At 38.2% G+C, this 20947-nt stretch overlaps 1 protein-coding gene across 1 annotated transcript; it reads right to left on the reverse strand.

The window, feature by feature from the left end:
• Positions 1-3959: 3959 nt before the first annotated feature.
• On the reverse strand, positions 3960-5973 carry LOC118891251 (heat shock cognate 71 kDa protein-like). Its single transcript, XM_036844991.1, is given in 3 exon segments — positions 3960-4487; positions 4489-5214; positions 5217-5973. Coding segments are annotated over 3 exon segments (1941 nt in total). The 5' UTR covers positions 5904-5973.
• Between the last annotated feature and the right edge of the window lie 14974 nt (positions 5974-20947).

Consider the following 20947-nt stretch of genomic DNA (forward strand, 5'->3'; position numbering starts at 1 on the left):
CATCATCTTAATAATGGTCATATATGATAAGCCCACAGGTAACATCATACTCAACAGTGAAAAGCTGAAAGCATTTTCCTCCAAGATCAGGAAAAGAGAAGGATGCCTACGCTTGCCAATTTTATCAACATAGTACTGGTAATCCTAGCCACAGCAAGTAGACAAGAAATAAAAATAAAAGAAACCCAAATTGGAACAAAAGACCTAAAAATGTCACTGTGTGGAAGATGGCATGATACTATACAAAAAAAGAAAAAAAATCTTTAAGATTCCACCAAAATACTTCCAGAACTCATAAATGAATTTGTTTAAGTTGCAGGATACCAAATTACTAAACAGAAGTCTGTTGCAATTCTACATACTAAAAACAAACTTTCAGAAATTGAAAGAAAACAATCTCATTTATATTAGCATCAAAAATAATAAAATACCTGGGAATAAGACTAACTAAGGAGGTAAAAGACTTGTACTCAGAAAAAAAAAAACAGACTAGGGAATCAAATCAAGATGGTGGAGTAGAAGAAAGTAGCACTCACGTCCTCCCACAAATACATCCAAAATACTTCGACAAATGGAACAATTCTCACAAAACACCTACTGAACACTAGCGGAAGACCTCAAATACCTGAAAGGACAAGAAACATCTCCATGAAATAGGGTAGGATGACAGAAAAAAAAAAAAAAAAGAGGTACTGGGACAGGACCTGTGCCCCTGGTAGGGAGGGAACTGAAAGAGAGGAAATGTTTTCCCACCCTGGGAAACCCTCTCAGCTGTGGGGAGATCACCTGGGACAGAAAGGGAGCAGAAGAGGCTCAGAGGAGAATGCAACAACTGGTTTGTGGCAGGCACAACAGAGACAGACCTACACAGACGGTCCCTGCCACTGCCCTGCACACCCCAGTCTGAGACACGCATCCACTGGTAGGGGCGGGGGCTGGGTGCTGGATCTCGGGGTCTAGAGGACAGACCCAGGGAGAGGACTGAGGTTGGCTGTGGAAACAGCGTGAAGGGGCTGGAGTGTGGTACAGCCCCAAAGGGGGCTGTTCCCAGAAGAAGCCCGGACCTTCCATGGAAGTGAAGTGCCATTGTTAAGAGGTGCATGAAGGGAGGGGTGGGCTGCCATTACAGCCTCTTTCTCCACGCACGGGCCCCCACCTCTTCAGGCTCTGGGAGAGCATGCCCCAGCCACTACCTGGGGCTCAGGCTTCCACGGGATCTCGCGCCCAGCTGCCATTTCAGCAGGCTCTGGGAGTAGGTGCCAGTGGGTTGCCACTCACAGAGGCAGGGCTGAAACCACAGCTGAGCCCCAGGGGCCACATGACTTAGGAAGCAAGGCTGAAATCTCTCCCTGCAGCTGCACCAGCTGCAGATTTAAACCTCCGCTGTTGGATTTGTAAATTCAGCGCCTGCAGGACATCCGAGTGGACAATGGGTGCTCCTGTGGCTGGGACGGGTCTGGCCTAAGCAGCTGTGGGCTTTGTGGGTGCATGAACGTGGGTGCCTGTACATGGGTGCTGGGCTGGGCCAGGGTCTGAGCTGCCCCCATAGATCCCACAGTGGGTCTGGATGTGTGACTAATGTGGTCCTGGTACCTGATTTCAGTGGCTCTGTGCTGGTGGCCTTGTGAAAACAATGCCTGAGGGACACCAGGGCCAATTGCTAGCGTTTCCAAGGTTGAGACAGGACCGAGGGCAGTGCCAACAACAGTGTACTTTGTGAACCCGCACAACATGACAGGTGACACAACAGAGCATGCTCACCAGTGAACAGCTCTGGCAGAGGAATAGTCAGTGGCTCATCTCCCAGTGGGAGCACTCCAATCCCATCTACCTCACACTGCAGCCCAGAAACGTAGCTCAGAAACAGATCTGCTGGCTTTTACTCCAACAACTAGGGAGCAGACCCTGCCCCTGACAGGGCAGTGACAACCACAGAGCAAAGAGGGGGCCCCACTCAATACCCAGTGCAGGCTCTGGTCACCACAACAGCAGTCACATTTCCTATCAATGGCCACCATACACTAAGGAAAGACATGGCAGGCATCCACACTAAAAACAGCCCTCGCACCAAAAAATATTAAATCCACACAAGCTATGCAGGGATGTTCCCACATAAAAACACCCCTCCAAGACCACAGTAGATAACTGTTTCTCCTAAACTCATAGAGCAAGAGAAATATAAGTAAAATGAAGAAGCAGAGGAACCACTCTCAATTAAAAGATCAAGAGAATTCTCCTGAAAGAACACAGAATGAAAACAACCTCTTCAATCTAATAGACACTAAGTTCAAAAAGGAGATAATGAAAATACTGAAGGAATTAAGAAAGGCTATGGACAGAAATGCATATCACTGTAAAAAGGAACTAGAAACTATAAGGAGCTGACAAGAAACATTAGAAAATTCATTTGCTGAGACAAAAGCTGAGCTAAAGGCAATGAATAACAGAATGAATAATGCAGAAGAATGAATAAGTGATCTGCAAGATAGAATAATGGAAATCACCCAATCAGGACGTCAGACAGAATGCCTAATGAAAAAAATTGAAAGCAATAAAAGAGACCTATGGGATAATATAAAGTGTGCCAATCTATGCATAATAGGGATCTCAGAAGGAGAAGATAGAGAAAAAGGGATTGAAAATGTATTTGAAGAAATTATGGCTGAAAGCTTCCCTAACCTAAAGAAGGGAACAGATATCTAGGTACAGGAAGCACAGAGGGTCCCAAACAAGATGAACCCAAACAGACCTACACCAAGACATATTATAATAAAAATGGCAAAATTAAAGAGAGGATTCTCAAGGCAGCAAGACAAAGAGTTAATTGCAAGGGAACCCCCATAAGGCTATCAGCTGATTTCTCTACAGAAACATTGCAGGCAGGGAAGGAGTGGAAAAATATATTCAAAATCAAAGTCCTGAAAGGGAAAAATCTGCAACCTAGGATACTCTACCCAGCAAGATTATCATTTCGAATAGAAGGAGAGATAAAGAACTTCTCAGACAAGCAAAAACTAAAAGAATACAGCAATACTAAACCTATCCTAAAGGAAATATTGAAAGGCCTTCTCTAAAGAGAAAAGCAGTAAGAATCTATATGAAAGAGAAAATTACAATTGGAAAATAAATCACTTAAATAAGCCAGTACACACATTGAAAAAAAAAAACAAAAGAAAAATTTTCTGTGAAAGTGCTGATAACCACAAGGAACAGTGAAAGGATAAACATGATGTAAAAGAGGACATCCAAATCCCAAAATGTGTGGAAGGAGAGGGAGGAAATGTAGATGTTTTCCCTAGAATATGTTTGAACCTACATGACTCCAGTCTAAGGCAAGTAAGTATAAGAAGGGGTTAATGCACGTGAAAAACAGGGTAACCAGAAATCAAAAATATACAGTACAGTCACAAAAACCAAAAAGAAGAAAACATAAATATAATACAAAAGAAAACCTTCAAAAAACAAAAGGACAAATAAAATATAAGATCAACAGGAAAACAGGGTTTAAAATGGCAATAAATACATATCTGTCAATAATTACCTTATGTTGTCAATGGACTAAATGCTCCAATCAAAAGACACAGAGTGGCAGGTTGGATTAAAATACAAGAGCCTAAAACATGCCGACGACAAGAGACCCATTTTAGGGCAAAGGGCACACACAGATTGAAAGTGAGGACATGGAAGAAGATATTTCATGCAGACGGAAATGACAAGAAAGTCAGGATCACAATATTTATATCAGACAAAATAGACTTTAAAACAAAGACTATAAAGAAGGATAAAGAAGGACACTATAAAATTATAAAAGGATCAATACAAGAAGAGAATATTACACTTGTCAACGTATATGCACCCAATATAGGAGCACCCAAATACATAAAACAAATACTAACAGACACAGAGGGAGAAATCCTTCAATGTTGTATGGAACAATGCTAAACCTATGCTAGGCTGGCTTAATCAACCTCTTCAATCGTGGGCCCAGAGAAGGCACCACCAGACGGAGGAGCTCCACCACCAGGGAAGCCCCCGGGCATTCCTCCTGCACTCTTGTACAGCTTGGTAATGATGGGGTTGCAGACTTTTTCCAGCTCCTTCTGCTGATGTTCAAATTCTTCCTTCTCTGCAGTCTGGTTCTTATCAAGCCAGTTGATTATTTCATTACACTTATCAAGAATCTTCTGTTTGTCCTCATCATTAATCTTGCCTTGAAGTTTCTCATCCTCAACAGTAGCTTTCATGTTGAAAGCATAGGATTCAAGAGAATTCTTCAAAGACACCTTATCCCACTGCTTCTCATCTTCAGCTTTATACTCCTCTGCTTCCTGAACCATGCGTTCACTGTCTTCCTTGCTCAAACGGCCCTTGTCATTAGTGATGGTAATCCTGTTCTCTTTTCCTGTACTCTTATCTGCAGCAGAGACATTGAGGATGCCATTGGCATCAATATCAAAAGTGACTTCAATATGAGGAACACCACGGTGGGGGGCGGGCAGGAGGTATGCCTGTGAGTTCAAACTTGCCAAGCAGGTTGTTATCCTTGGTCATGGCATGCTCACCTTCATAAACCTGAATGAGTACACTGGGCTGGTTGTCTGAGTAGGTTGTGAAGGTCTGCGTCTGCTTGGTGGGAATGGTGGTGTTGCGCTTGATGAGGACAGTCATGACTCCACCAGCAGTTTCAATTCCAAGGGAAAGAGGAGTGACATCCAACAGCAGCAAGTCTTGAACATTTTCAGATTTGTCTCCAGATAGAATGGCTGCCTGGACAGCTGCACCATAAGCAACAGCCTCGTCAGGGTTGATGCTCTTATTCAGTTCTTTCCCGTTGAAGGAGTCCTGTAGAAGTTTCTGAACCTTGGGGATGCGGGTTGAACCACCCACCAGGACAATATCATGGATCTGAGACTTGTCTAGCTTGGCATCCCAAAGGGCTTTCTCCACAGGGTCCAGTGTGCCACGAAACAGGTCAGCATTCAGTTCTTCAAATCAGGCACCGGTAATTGAGGTATAGAAGTCGATTCCTTCATAGAGGAAATCAATCTCAATACTGGCCTGGATGCTGGAAGAGAGAGTGCGCTTAGCACGCTCACAAGCAGTACGAAGGCGACGGACAGCCCTCTTGTTCTCACTGATGTCCTTCTTGTGCTTGTGCTTGAATTCTGCAATAAAATGGTTGACCATCCGGTTGTCAAAGTCTTCTCCACCTAAGCGGAGAAGTGGGTATCTCCAGCTGTAGATTTGACCTCAAAGATTCCACCCTCAATAGTGAGGATTGACACATCAAAAGTGCCACCACCTAAGTCAAAGATCAGCACATTTCTTTCTGCTCCAACCTTTTTGTCTAAGCCATAGGCAACAGCAGCAGCAGTTGGCTCGTTGATGATTCTAAGTACATTGAGCCCAGCAATAGTTCCAGCATCTTTGGTAGCCTGACGCTGAGAATCATTAAAGTAAGTGGGTACTGTGACAACAGCATGGGTAACAGTCTTCCCAAGGTAGGCTTCTGCTATTTCCTTCACCTTTGTCAAAATCATGGATGACACCTCCTCTGGATAAAAACCTTTTGTCTCTCCCTTGTATTCTACTTGAACCTTAAGCCTGCCTGCATCATTCACCATCATGAAAGGCCAATGCTTCATATCAGACTGGAAAACAGCATCATCAAATCTTCGTCCAATGAGGCGTTTGGCATCAAAAACCGTGTTGGTGGGATTCATTGCAACTTGGTTCTTTGCAGCATCACCAGTCAATCGTTTGGTATCAGTAAAGGTGACATAGCTTGGGGTAGTTTGGTTCCCCTGATCACTGGCAATTATTTCCACCTTTCCATGCTGGAAGACACCCACACAAGAATAGGTGGTGCCAAGATCAATGCCAACTGCAGGTCCCTTAGACATGGTTGCTGGAGCGCAGGCCCAGGTCCACTGGAGGAGAAAACAGCAACCTATAGAGCTGCCGCCGCGTTCAATAAGATAGTAGTAGGAGACTTTAAATACCTGACTCTCATTAACAGACAGATCTTCCAGCCAGAAAATTAATAGGGCAACAGAGATCCTAAATGATGTAATAGAACAGTTAGACTTAATTGATATTTTCAGGACATTACATCCAAAAAAGGCAGAATGCCCATTCTTCTCCGGTGTACATGGAACTTTCTCAAGGATTGACCACATACTAGGGCACAAAACAAGCCTCAAGAAATTTAAGACTATAGAAGTTATCTCAAGCATCTTTTCTGATCACAACAGTATGAAACTAGAGATCAACCAGAGAAAAAGAAATGAGAAAAAAAATTACATGGAAACTAAACAACATGCTACTAAAACACCAATGGGTCAACAATGAAATCAAAGAAGAAATTTAAAAATACCTTGAGACAAATGACAATGAAAACACAACTATACAAAATCTATGGGATGTAACAAAAGCCGTTCTTAGACAAAAGTTCATAGCAATACAGGCCTTCTTTAAGAAACAAGAAAAATCTCAAACAACCTAACCCACCACCTAAAACAATTAGAAAGAAGAACAAACAAAACCTAAAGTCAACAGAAGGAAGGAGATAATAAAGATCAGTGAGGAAATAAAATGTAGATTTAAAAAACAATACAAAAAAAAAACAACCCCAAAAACACACACGAAGAGCTGGTTCTTTGAAATGGTAAACAAATTGAAATACCTCTGAGCAGGCTCACCAAGAAAGAAAGAGAGAAGATCCAAATAAACAAAATAAGAAATGAAAGAGGACAAATCACAACTGATACCACAGAAATACAAAAAAAAATCCATAAAAATACTATGAACAATTATATGTCAACAAGTTCAACAACCTAGAAGAAATGGACAACTTTCTAGAAACATACAGTCCACCAAAACTGAATCAAAAAGAAATAGATAGCTTGAACAGACCAATCCACTAGAAGTGAAATCAAATCTGTTATAAAAAAACCTCCCTATATAAAAAAATTCAGGGCCAGATGGTTTCACAAGTGAGTTCTACCAAACATACAAGGAATAACTTGTAGTGATCCTTCTTCAACTCTTCCAGAAGACTGAAGAGGAAGGAACACTCTCAAAGGCATTCTATGAAGCCACCATCACCCTGATACCAAAACCAAAGACACTACCGAGAAAGAAAATTACAGGCCAATATCTTTGATGAATATAGAGGCAAAAATTCTCAGCAAAACATTAGCAAACTGAATCCAACAACACATAAAAAAGATCATACACCATGACCAAGCTGGATTCATACCAGAGTCACAAGGATGTTTCAACATATGAAAATCAATCAATGTGATACATGACATCAACAAAAGAAAAGACAAAAAAAACACATGATCATCTCAATAGATGCAGAAAAATAATTCAGTAAAATTCAACATCCATTCACGACAAAAATCCTTACAAGAGTGGGTATACAGGGAACATATTGCAACATAATAAAAGCTATTTATGACAAACCCACTACCAGTATAATAATACTGAAAAACTGAAAGCCTTCCCACTAAAATCTGAAACAAGACAAGGAAGTCCACTCTCACCAGTTCCCTTCAACATAGTATTGGAAGTCCTAGCGGCAGCAATCAGACAAGAAAATGAAATAAAAGCTACTCAAATTGGTAGGAAAGAGGTAAAATTGTCACTATACACAGATGACATGATATTACTTATAGAAAACCCTAAAGACTCTATACAAGAAACAACTAGAACTGATAAACGAATTCAGCAAAGTAGCAGGATACAAGATTAACATACAGAAATTAGTTGCATTTCTTTACACTAACAACGAAGTATCACAAAGGGAATACAAACAAACAATCCCCTTTAAAATCGCATCAAAAAAAATAAACTACTTAGGAATAAACCTCACTAAGAAGGTGAAAGACTTATATGCTGAGAACTACAAAAAATTAACAAAGGAAACTAAGGATGATTCAAATAAATGGAAAGATATCCCATACTCTTGGAATGGAAGAATTAATATTGCTAAAATGGCCATATTACCCAAAGCAATCTACAGATTTAATGTGATTCCTATCAAATTACCCACAGCATTTTTCATAGATCTAGAACAAATAATCATAAAATTTATATGGATCCATAAAAGACCCAGAATTGCCAAAGTAATGCTGAGGAAAAAGAACAAAGCAGGAGGCATAACCCTCCCAGACTTCAGACAATACTACAAACCTACAGACATATGGATCAATGGAACAGAATACAGTCCAGAAATAAACCTGCATACCTATGGACAATTAATCTTCACCAAAGGAGTCAATAATATACAATGGGGAAAAAGTCTCTTCAGCAAGCAGTGTTGGAAAAGTTGGACAGCTGCATGTAAATCAATGAAGCTAAAACACCCTCACACCATACACAAAAATAAATTCAAAATAGCTTAAAGATTTAACTATAAGACACCATAAACCTCTTAAAAGAGAACATAAACAAAACATTCTCTGACATATATCATAACAATGTTTTCTTAGGTCTGTCTCCCAATGTAAAAGAAATAAAAGTAAAAATAAACAAATGGGACCTAATCAAACTTGCAAGCTTTTGCACAGCAAGGGAAATCATAAACAAAATGAAAAGACAACCTACAGACTGGGAGAAATATTTGCAAATGATGCAACCAACAAGGGCTTAATTTCCAAAATATACAAACAGCTCATATAACTCAATAATAAAAAACAAACAACCCAATGAAAAATGAGCAGAAGACCTAAAGACATCTCTCCAAAGAAGATGTACAGATGGCCAATAAGCACGTGAAAATATGTTCATCATTGTTAATTAGAGAAATGCAAATCGAAAGTACAGTGAGGTACCACCACATACCAGTCAGAATGGTCATCATTAAAAAGTCTACAAGTAATAAATGTTGGAAAGGGTGTGGAGAAAAGGGAGCCCTCCTACACTGCTGGTGGGAATGCAAATTGGTGCAGCCACTATGGAGAAGAGTATGGAGGTTCCTCAAAAAACTAAAAATAGAGGTGCCATATGATCCAGCAATCCCACTCCTGGGCATATAACCAGACAAATCTGTAATTCGAAAAGATACATGCACTCCTATGTTCACAGCAGCATCATTTACCATAGCCAAGACATGGAAGCAACCTAAATGTCCATCGACAGAGGAATGGATAAAGATGTGTATATATACAGTGGAATATTACTCAGCCATGAAAAAGTATAAAATAATGCCATTTGCAGCAACATGGATGGACCTAGAGATTATCATACTAAATGAATTATCATACTAAATGAAGTAAGTCAGACAAATACCATAGGATATCACGTATATGTGGAATCTAAAATACGATACAAATGAAAATATCTACGAAACAGAAACAGACTCACAGACATAGAGAAACGACCTGTGGTTGCCAAGGGGGTGTCGGGGTCGGGGAGGGAAGGATTGGGAGTTTGGAGTTAGCAGATGCAAACTAGTAGATATAGGATGGATGAACAACAAGTTCCTACTGTATAGTACGGGGAACTATATTAAATATCCTGTGATAAACCATAATGGAAAAGAATATGTAAAAGTATATATATATATATATAAAACTGAGTCACATTGCTGTACAGCAGAAATTAACACAACTTGTAAATCAACTATATTTCAATAACGTAAAAAAAGAAAACTATAACAGACTTATAAAAATTGAAGACACAAACAGATGTAAGGATATACTGTGTTCATGGATTGGAAGAATTAATATTAAAATTTCCACACTACCCAAAGCAATCTATAGATTCAACACAATCCTTATAAAAATATCTGACATGCTTCACAGAACTAGATCAAATAATTCTCAAATTCATATGAACACACAAAAGACCCCAAATAGCCAAAATAATTTTGAAAAGAAAAACAAAGCTGGAGGCATAATGTTTCCTGATATCAAATTACACTACCAAGCTACAGTCATCAAAACACTACGGTACTGGCACAAAAATGGACAAATAGATCAATGTAACAGAATCAAGATTCCAGAAATGAACCAACAAATTATCTACGTCAAAGGAGGCAAGAATATATGATGGGAAAAAGACAGCCTCTTCAATAAATGGTGCTGGGAAAACTAGAAAGCTACCTACAAAAGAATCAAACTGGACTAGTCTCCCTTAACATGCACAAAAATAAATTCAAAATGAATTAAAGACTTAGATGTAAGAACTGAAACCATAAATTTTCTAGACGAAACCATAGGCGGTACACTCTTTGCCATCAGTCTTAGTAATATTTGTTTGGATATATCTCCTATCGCAAGAGAAGCAACAACAAAAATAAACAAATGGGACTACATTAAACCAAAAAGCTTTTGTGTAGAGAAGGATGTTATCAACAAAACGAAAATGCCATCTACTGAAAGGGAGAATACATTTGCAAACTGTATATCTGATAAAGGGTTAATACCTCAAATATATCAGGAACTCATAAAGCTCAAGAGTAAAAGAACAAAGCACCCAGTTAAAAAATGAGCAGAGGATCTGAAGAGACAATTTTCCAAAGAAGACATACAGGGGATCAACAGGCACATGAAAAGATGCTCAACATCACTAATCACTAGGGAAATGCAAATCAAAACAACAACCAGACATCATGTCACAGTTTTCAGAATATTGTATTATCAAAAAGACAACAAATAACAAATGTAGACAACAATGTGGAGATAAGGTAACCATTGTGCACTGTTTGTGAAAGGTAAATTGGTGCATCCACTATGGAAAAAAGTATGGCTATTTCTCAAAAAAATTAAAAACAGGTCTACCATATGTTCCAGCAATTCCACTTCTGTGTATTTATCTGAAGAAAAAGAAAACACTAATTAGAAAATATATACACACCCCTATATTCACTGCAGCATTATTTATTATAGCCAGGATATAGAAGCAACCCAAGTATCCATCAATTAATGAATAAAGAAGAAGTGATGTCTGTGTGTCTATGTATACATACACACACACACACACACACACACACACACACACACAATGGAATATTACTCAGCCAAAGAAAAGAATGACATCTTGCCATTTGAGAGGACATGAATAGACAGAGAAGATACTATGCTAAGTCAGACTGAGAAAGACAAATACTGTATGATTTCAATTATTTGAGTAATCTAAAAAAACAAAACAAATGAACATGTAACAAAACAGAAACAGTTATGAAAATACAGAGAAAAACAGGTGGTTGCCAGAGGAAAGGGGAGTGCGAGGAGGAAAAAGTAGGTGAGGGAGATTAAGAGGTACTAACTTCCAGATGCAAAATAAACCTGTCTCGGGTATGAGATGGTATACAATTTGAGAAATGTACTCATTAACTAAGTAATATGTTTGTATGGTGACATATCATAAACACACTTTACTGTGTTGATAATTTTTAAATGTACAGAAATATCAAATTACTATGTTGGACAACTGGAACTACCAGTATTGTAGGTCAATTATAGTTCAAGAACAAACAGATAAAATCACAGAAAAAAAGATTTTAGGTTACCAGAGGCAGGGTGTGGGTGGAGGGGGAACTGGATGAAGGTAGTCAAAAGGTACAAACTTCCAGTTATAAGATAATAAGTACTAGGGATTTAATGTACAACATGATAAACATAATTAACACTGCTTTATGTTATATGAAAGTTGTTAAGAGAGTATATCCTAAGAGTTATCATATTTTTTTGCTATTTCTTTAACTTTTTATCTATATGAGATGACGAATTTACACTAAATTGATTGTGATAATCATTTCAGGTGATAATCATTTCATGATGTATGTAAGTCAAATCATTATGCTGTACACCTGAAACATACAGTGCTGTATGTCAATTATATCTCAATAAAACTTAAAGAAAAAGATGAATAATACCTTAATAAACCTAACTTAGGAAAAAAACGTTATAGCAAGATTAAGTGAATCCTACACCAGGACTCCAATGTTTTGGTTGTTAGGAAATATAACTATTCAGCTTATAAATTTATGATAGGCATGTGATCAACTTGATAGATGCAAAGAAAGTAGCATGGTAAAATTCTACAGGTAATAACTTAAAAAATAAAGAAGATATTAATACATATGTACTCAAAGAAATATCACATACCCCCAACACTAGTTCACCTATAGAGAAATAATAGATTAATTTCCTCTAATTGTCAGAAAGATCACTAGGAGATATGAATACCTAACTTACTTAACACTTTGATGTATTAGTCAAAAAATTACCTTTGGAAAAGAAGGATTAAAATAATCTTGATTTGTAGAGCATATGGATATATATTTAGTAAGCCCAAAGAATCAATGGATTATTGTTTCAGAAAATAAGACAATAAAATATCGTAAAGACTATAACATAAGCATATAGTACACGGTTCATATAGACACATTCCAAGCAGTTACAAGGCATATTAAAAGGGAGGCTGCCATTTTAAAAGTATAAAATAAAATAAAAATAAATCTAACAACACATGAAAAGCTTATATGAATAAAATTATCATGAACTCCTTATAAAGATAATATAGATTTGAAGAAAAGGAAAATCAAACTATTTCCTTCAATATAATAATAAATCTTATATATAGAGAAAAAATATACCAATACACATATATGTGTGTATTTGTATATATATGTATGTATATTTGTGTATATATATGTCTGTGTACACAAAAATGTTTTTCTGGGGATAATTTATTGTTTACATAAAATAATGAGAATAGATATAATGTATGTAAAATAATGAGTTTTTACTGAAATTAAAGATTAGTTATTATTAACTTAAATATATTTTACATACAAGATATTTTATTTAAGTTTCATGGGAACTACAAAGAAAAATCTATTGTAATTGCACAATAGATAAAGAATTAATTCATAGCACATCAAAAAAATACAAAGGAACAAAAACAATAACAAAGAGAAAGCAATGAAAGGGTAATTGTAAGCTCTTATCAACAATTAAGTTAAACATTAAGGGACTAAATTCTCTATAAATAATGACAGAAAGTGGTTGAATTAATTTAAAAATAGAACCTACAATATGCTGTCTACAAGAGACTCTCTTTAACTTTAAGGACATATAAAGGATGTGAGAGGATGTAAAAAGATAATTCATACAAATGGCAACCAAAAGAGAGCAGGAGTAACTATACGTATATGATATAATACATATTTTCAATCAAAATCAGTCACAAGAGACAAAGAATGTTACTATACAGTGATCAAGGGGTCAAATTATCAAGAGACTATTACAAGTATAAATATATAAGCACCCAATACTGGAGCATGTAAATGTTTAAAGCAAACATTAACAAATATAACATGTAGAAAAAGCAATAAAATAATAGTAGGGTACTGCAATACCCCACTTATAAACGTGGATACAGCATCCAGACAGAAAATTAATGAGAAAACATTGACCTGTTTAACACTTTAGAAAAGTAAACCTAACAGATATATACAGAACATCCATCCAATGACACCATAAAACACATTCTTCTCAAGGGCAAATAAAGCATTCTCCAGGATATATCACTCCTGGGACACAAAGCTAACCTTAACATATTTAACATTAAAATCATACCTCATAGCTTTCCAATCACAATGATATGGAAGTATAACTCAATAGGAGAAAAGCCTGAAAAATTCACAAATACATGGAAATTAAACAACACACTCCGAATAACCAATGGGTCAAAGTAGAAATCAAAAGAAATTAGTATCTTGAGAAAAATAAAAATACAAAATACCACAATTTACAGAGTACATCAGAAGTAGTTCTTATGTGCCTACATTTAAAAAAATGAAAGTTTTCGGGCTTCCCTGGTGGCGTAGTGGTTAAGAATCCACCTGCCAACGCAGGGGACATGGGTTCAAGCCCTGGACCGGGAAGATCAACCATGCCACGGAGCAAATAAGCCCATGCGCCACAACTACTGAGCCTGTACTCTAGAGCCTGTGAGTCACAACTACTGAAGCCCACGCACCACAATTACTGAAGCCCGTGGGCCTAGAGCCCATGCTCCGCAACAAGAGAAGCCACCACAATGAGAAGCCCACGCACCGCAACGAAGAGTAGTCCCCCCTCGCCGCAACTAGAGAAAGCCTGTGCACAGCAACAAAACCCAACACGGCCATAAATAAATAAATAAAAATAAATCTTTAAAAAAAAAATTAAAGTTTTCAAAAGAAAAACAACCTATCTTTATACATCAAGGAAGTAGAAAAAAAGAATTACACACAAAATTAGGAGAAGAAAGGAAAGAGCAAAGATTAGAGAATAAATAATGGAGTAAGACTAGAAAAAAAAAGAAAAACATCAAGCTAAGAGTTGGTGTTTTAAAAAATAAAGCCTTGGGCTTCCCTGGTGGCACAGTGGTTAAGAATCCACCTGCCAGTGTAGGGGACACAGGTTCGAGCCCTGGTCCAGGAAGATCCCACATGCCATGGAGCAACTAAGCCCATGCACCATAACTACTGAGCCTGTGCTCTAAAGCCTGTGCTCCACAACAAGAGAAGCAACCACAATGAGAAGCCCATGCACCACAACGAAGAGTAGCCCCCGCTCACTGCAACTAGGGGAAGCCTGCATGCAGCAACAAAGACCCAACACAGCCCCCCAAAAAATAAGTAAATAAAAAAATAAAGCCAATTTACAAACTTTTAGCTAGATTAGCAAAAGGAAAAAAAGAGAAGTCCAAAAAATCTGACAAATGAAAGAGGAGACATCAAAGAAATACAAAGGAACGTAAGAGTATACAATTAACAATTACACACCAACAAATTAGATAAGTTATAATAAATAATTAAATTCCCAGAAGCATGAAGCCTACCCAGACTCAATCTTGAACAGAAAGTCTGAACAGATCAATAATAAATGAGGAGCTTGAAACAATAAACACAAACTTCCTGACAAAGAAATGCCCCAAACCAGATGGTTTCACTGGTGAATTCTACCAAACATTAAAAAATAATTATCACCAATCATTCTCAAACTCTTCCCAAGAAATTGAGGAGGAGGGAACACTCCCAAGCTCTTTTTATGAGGACAGCATTACTCTGACATCAAAGCCAGATAAGGAACACCACAAGAAAATAAATCTATAGGCTGATATGCCTGATGAATATAAATGCAAAAATTCTCAGCAAAAAGTCAAACCAAATTCAAGAGCAAGTTAAAAAGTTCATACACCATAATCAAGTGGAATTTATCCCTGCCATCATAGAAGGATGACACTATATCTATATCTATCTATCAATAAGGATGATACACAATGTTAATAGAAGAATAAATACATGAGCCTTTCAATAGATGCAAAAAAAGCAAGTGACAAAATTCAATACACTTTTATGACAAAAGCATTCAACAAATTGGGAACGGTAGGAGCATAACTCAAAATAAGACCATATAATATACACCCAACAACTAACATTGTACCCAGTGGTGAAAAACTGAAAGCTTTTCTTTTAAAATCAGGAACAAGATAAGGGTATCCATGCTCACTACTCTTATTAAAGAGATTACTGAAGTCAGAGCCAGAGTAATCTGACATGAAAATAAGAAATAAAAAGGCAACCAAAATGGAGAGGAAGAAGTAAAGCTTTCTCTATTTTCAGAAAATATGATCTTATATATGACTCCCCAAAATATTGAAAATATATAAAATATATACTAATATCCAAAATACATAAAAACTGATACAGCTCAATAATGAAAAAAACAAGCAATGCTGCTAAAAAAATGGGCTGGGCAGAAGACCTAAATACACATTTTTCCCCCAAAATAGATGGCTATACAGCTGGCCAACAGGCACATGAAAAGATGCTCAACATCACTAATAATTAGGGATATGCAAATCATACCCACAATGAGCTATCACCTCACACATGTCAGAATGGCTATTATGAAAAGGACAGGAAATAACAAATGTTGACGAGAATGTGGATAAAAGAGAATCCTAGCACACTGTTGGTGGGAATGTAAATTGGTGTAGCCACTATGGAAAACAGTATGGAAATCCCTCAAAAAATTAAAAATAGAACTACCATACAATCCTGCAATTCCATTTTTGGGTATTTATCTGAAAAAAAAAAAAAGACTAACTGGAAAATATATATATGTACTATGTTCATTACAGCATTATTTACAATAGCCAAGATATGGAAACAACATAAGCACCACTGATAGATGAATTGATAAAGAAGATATGATATATCACAAGAAGATATGTGTATGTGTGTGTGTGTGTGTGTGTGTGTGTGTGAACATGTAAGTATACATATATACAAACATACAATGGAATACTACTCAGCCATAGAAAAGAATGAAATATTGCCGTTTGTAAAAACATGGATGGATCTTGGTGTTATTACTTTAAGTGAAGTAAGTCAGAGAGAGAAAGACAAATACTGTATGATTTCACTAATATATGGAACCCAAAACACAAAACAAATCTCATAGATACATAGGACAGATTGATGGTTGCAGAGGGGATGGGTGGTAGGCGGTTGATCAAATGGGTGAAGAGGGTAAAGAGCTACAAATTTCCAGTTATAAAATAATGTACATATAATGTACAGCATGGAGACTGTAGTCAAAATTACTGTATTGCCAATTTGGAAGTAGCTAAGAAAGTAAATGAAAAAAGTTGTCAATGAAAAAGGTTAATTTTGTAACTTTATATGGTGACAGGTGGTAACTAGACTAATTATGGTGATCACTTTGCAATGTATACAAATGTTGAATCATTGTGTTGTATTCCTTAAATTAATATAATTTTATATGTCAATTATATTTCGATTAAAAAAACCACTCTAATAGGCCAAAACAGTGCTGCCACACAAATAGATATAAACTGCCTTATGTTAGGTAATTACAGAGAAAATTTAAAAGTTCAAAGATTAAATTTCTGCCAAAAAAAAAAAAAAAATCAAAACTACAAGACATCAGAGAGCTGGGAGAAGATGGTGGAGTAGGAAGACCCAGAGCGCACATCCTTTCAAAGGCACACCAAAACACAACTATTTGCAGAACGGCCATCGGCGAAAAAGACCTGGAAACTACCAGAGAAGACCTTCTACAACTAAAGATATAAAGAAGGATTGACAAGATGTGTGGTAGGGATGGAGCTGCAATATAGTCAAGTCCCATACCCGCAGGTTGGCAACCCCCAAATGGGAGAATAATTACAACTGCAGAGGTTCTCTCAAAAGAGAGAGAGGATTATTCAGCCAAGTCCCACTGAGCTCCTTCCTCCATGAGCTAAAGTACCAGGGGGGGAGGGGACAGGGGAGGGGACTGGCACAGGTAATGGGGAACATTAAAAGATGATTGTTAACTAAGGAAAACCAGCTATCCCAAGAATGTTCTGAGACTGGGACCAAGATGGCGGAGTAGAAGGACATGCTCTCACTCCCTCTTGCGAGAACACCAGAATCACAATTAGCTGCTGGACAATCATCGACAGGAAGACACTGGAACTCAACAAAAAAGATACCCCACATCCAAAGACAAAGGAGAAGCCACAATGAGACGGTAGGAGGGGCGCAATCACAGTAAAATCAAATCCCATAACTGCTGGGTGGGTGACTCACTCACAGACTGCAGAACACTTATACCACAGAAGTCCACACACTGGAGTGAAGGTTCTGAGCCCCACGTCAGGCTTCCCAACCTGGGGGTCCAGCAATGGGAGGAGGAATTCATAGAGAATCAGACTTTGAAGCCTAGTGGGATTTGATTGCAGAACTTCAACAGAACTGGGGGAAACAGAGACTCCACTCTTGGAGGGCACACACAAAGTAGTGTGCGCACTGGGACCCAGGGAAAGGAGCAGTGACCCCAGGGGAGACTGAACCAGACCTGCCTGCTAGTGTTGGAGGGTCTCCTGCAGAGGTGGGGGTGGCTGTGGCTCACCGTGGGGACAAGGACACTGGCAGCAGAAGTTCTGGGAAGTACTCCTTGGCGTGAGCCCTCCCAGAGTCCGCCATTAGCCCCACCAAAGAGCCCAGGTAGGCTCCACTGTTGGGTTGCCTCAGGCCAAACAACCAACAGGGAGGGAACCCAGCCTCACCCATCAGCAGTCAAGCGGATTAAAGTTTTACTGAGCTCTGCCCACCAGAGCAACAGTCAGCTCTACCCACCACCAGTCCCTCCCATCAGGAAACTTGCATAAGCCTCTTAGATAGCCTCATTCACCAGAGGGCAGACAGAAGAAGTAAGAAGAACTAAAATCCTGCAGCCTGTGGAACAAAAACCACATTCACAGAAAGACAGACAAGATGAAAAGGTAGAGGGCTATGTACCAGATGAAGGAACAAGATAAAACCCCAGAAAAACAGCTAAATGAAGTGGAGATAGGCAACCTTCCAGAAAAAGAATTCAGAATAATGATAGTGAAGATGATCCAGGACCTCGGAAAAAGAATGGAGGCAAAGAACGAGAAGATGCAAGAAATGTTTAACAAAGACCTAGAAGAATTAAAGAACAAACAAACAGAGATGAACAATACAATAACTGACATGAAAAATACACTAGAAGGAATCAATAGCAGAATAACTGAGGCAGAAGAACGGATAAGTGACCTGGAAGGCAGAATGGTGGAATTCACTGCTGTGGAACAGAATAAAGAAAAGAGAATGAAAAGAAATGAAGACAGCCTAAGAGACCTCTGGGACAACATTAAACACAATGACATTTGCATTATAGGGGTCCCAGAAGGAGAAGAGAGAGAGAAAGGACCAGAGAAAATATTTGAAGAGATTATAGTCGAAAACTTCCCTAACATGGGAAAGGAAATAGCCACCCAAGTCCAGGAAGCACAGAGAGTCCCATACAGGATAAACCCAAGGAGAAACACGCCGAGACACATAGTAATCAAATTGGCAAAAATCAAAGACAAAGAAAAATTATTAAAAGCAACAAGGGAAAAATGACAAATGACATACAAGGGAACTCCCATAAGGTTAACAGCTGATTTCTCAGCAGAAGCTCTACAAGCCAGAAGGGAGTGGCATGAAATACTTAAAGTGATGAAAGGGAAGAACCTACAACCAAGATTACTCTACCCAGCAAGGATCTCATTCAGATTGGATGGAGAAATCAAAAGCTTTACAGACAAGCAAAAGCTAAGAAAATTCAGCACCACTAAACCAGCTCCACAACAAATGCTAAAGGAACTTCTCTAAGTGGGAAACACAAGAGAAGAAAAGGACCTACAAAAACAAACCCAAAACAATTAAGAAAATGATCATAGGAACATACATATCAATAATTACCCTAAACGTGAATGGATTAAATGCTCCAACCAAAAGACACGGGCTTGCTGAATGGATACAGAAACAAGACCCATATATATGCTGTCTACAAGAGACCCACTTCAGACCTAGGGACACATTCAGAATGAAAGTGAGGGGATGGAGAAAGATATTCCATGCAAATGGAAATCAAAAGAAAGTTGGAGTAGCACACTCATATCAGATAAAATAGACTTTAAAATAAAGAATGTTACAAGAGACAAGGAAGGACACTACATAGTGATCAGGGGATCAATCCAAGAAGAAGATATAACCATTAAAAATATATATACCCCCAACATAGGAGCACCTCAATACATAAGGCAACTGCTAACAGCTATAAAACAGGAAATCGACAGTAACACAGTAATAGTGGGGGACTTTAACACCTCACTTACACCAATGGACAGATCATCCAAAAGGAAAATAAATAAGGAAACAGAAGCTGTAAATGACATAATAGCCAGATAGATTTAACTGATATTTACAGGACAGTCCATCCAAAAACAGCAGATTACACTTTCTTCTCAAGTGCACACAGAACATTCTCCAGGATAGATCACATCTTGGGCCACTAATCAAGCCTCAGTAAATTTAAGAAAATTGAAATCATATCAAGCATCTTTTCTGACCACAACGCTATGAGATTAGAAATGAATTACAGGGAAGAAAAACGTAAAAAACACAAACACATGGAGGCTAAACAATATGTTACTAAATAACCAAGAGATCACTGAAGAAATCAAAGAGGAAATAAAAAAATACCTAGAGACAAAAGACAATGAAAACACAACAATCCAAAACCTATGGGATGCAGCAAAAGCAGTTCTAAGAGGGAAGTTTATAGCTATACAAGCCTACCTCAAAAAACAAGAAAAATCTCAAGTAAACAATCCAACCTTACACCTAAAGGAACTAGAGAAAGAAGAACAAACAAAACCCAAAGTTAGCAGAAGGAAAGAAATCATAAAGATCAGAGCAGAAATAAATGAAATAGAAACAAAGAAAAGAATAGCAAAGATCAATAAAACTAAAATCTGGTTCTTTGAGAAGATAAACTAAATTGATAAACCATTAGCCAGACGCATCAAGAAAAAGAGGGAGAGGACTCAAATCAATAAAATTAGAAATGAAAAAGGAGAAGTTACAACAGACACTACAGAAATACAAAGCATCCTAAGAGACTACACAAGCAACTCTAGGCCAATAAAATGGACAACCTGGAAGAAATGGACAAATTCTTAGAAAGGTATAACCTTCCAAGACTGAACCAGGAAGAAACAGAAAATATGAAAAGACCAATCACAAGTAATGAAATTGAAACTGTGATTAAAAATCTTCCAACGGGGCTTCCCTGGTGGTGCAGCGGTTGAGAATCCGCCTGCCGATGCGGGGGACACGGGTTCGAGCCCTGGTCTGGGAGGATCCCACGTGCTGCGGAGCAACTGGACCCGTGAGCCACAACTACTGAGCCTGCACGTCTGGAGCCTGTGCTCCGCAACAGGAGAGGCCACGATAGTGAGGGGCCCGCGCACCACGATGAAGAGTGGCCCCCGCTCACCGCAACTAGAGAGGGCCCTCGCGCAGAAACGAAGACCCAACACAACCAAAAACAAATAAATAAATAAATTTATTAAAAAA

Source organism: Balaenoptera musculus, chromosome 2 (genome assembly GCF_009873245.2).
Source record: "Balaenoptera musculus isolate JJ_BM4_2016_0621 chromosome 2, mBalMus1.pri.v3, whole genome shotgun sequence".
NCBI classification, from domain to species: domain Eukaryota; kingdom Metazoa; phylum Chordata; class Mammalia; order Artiodactyla; family Balaenopteridae; genus Balaenoptera; species Balaenoptera musculus.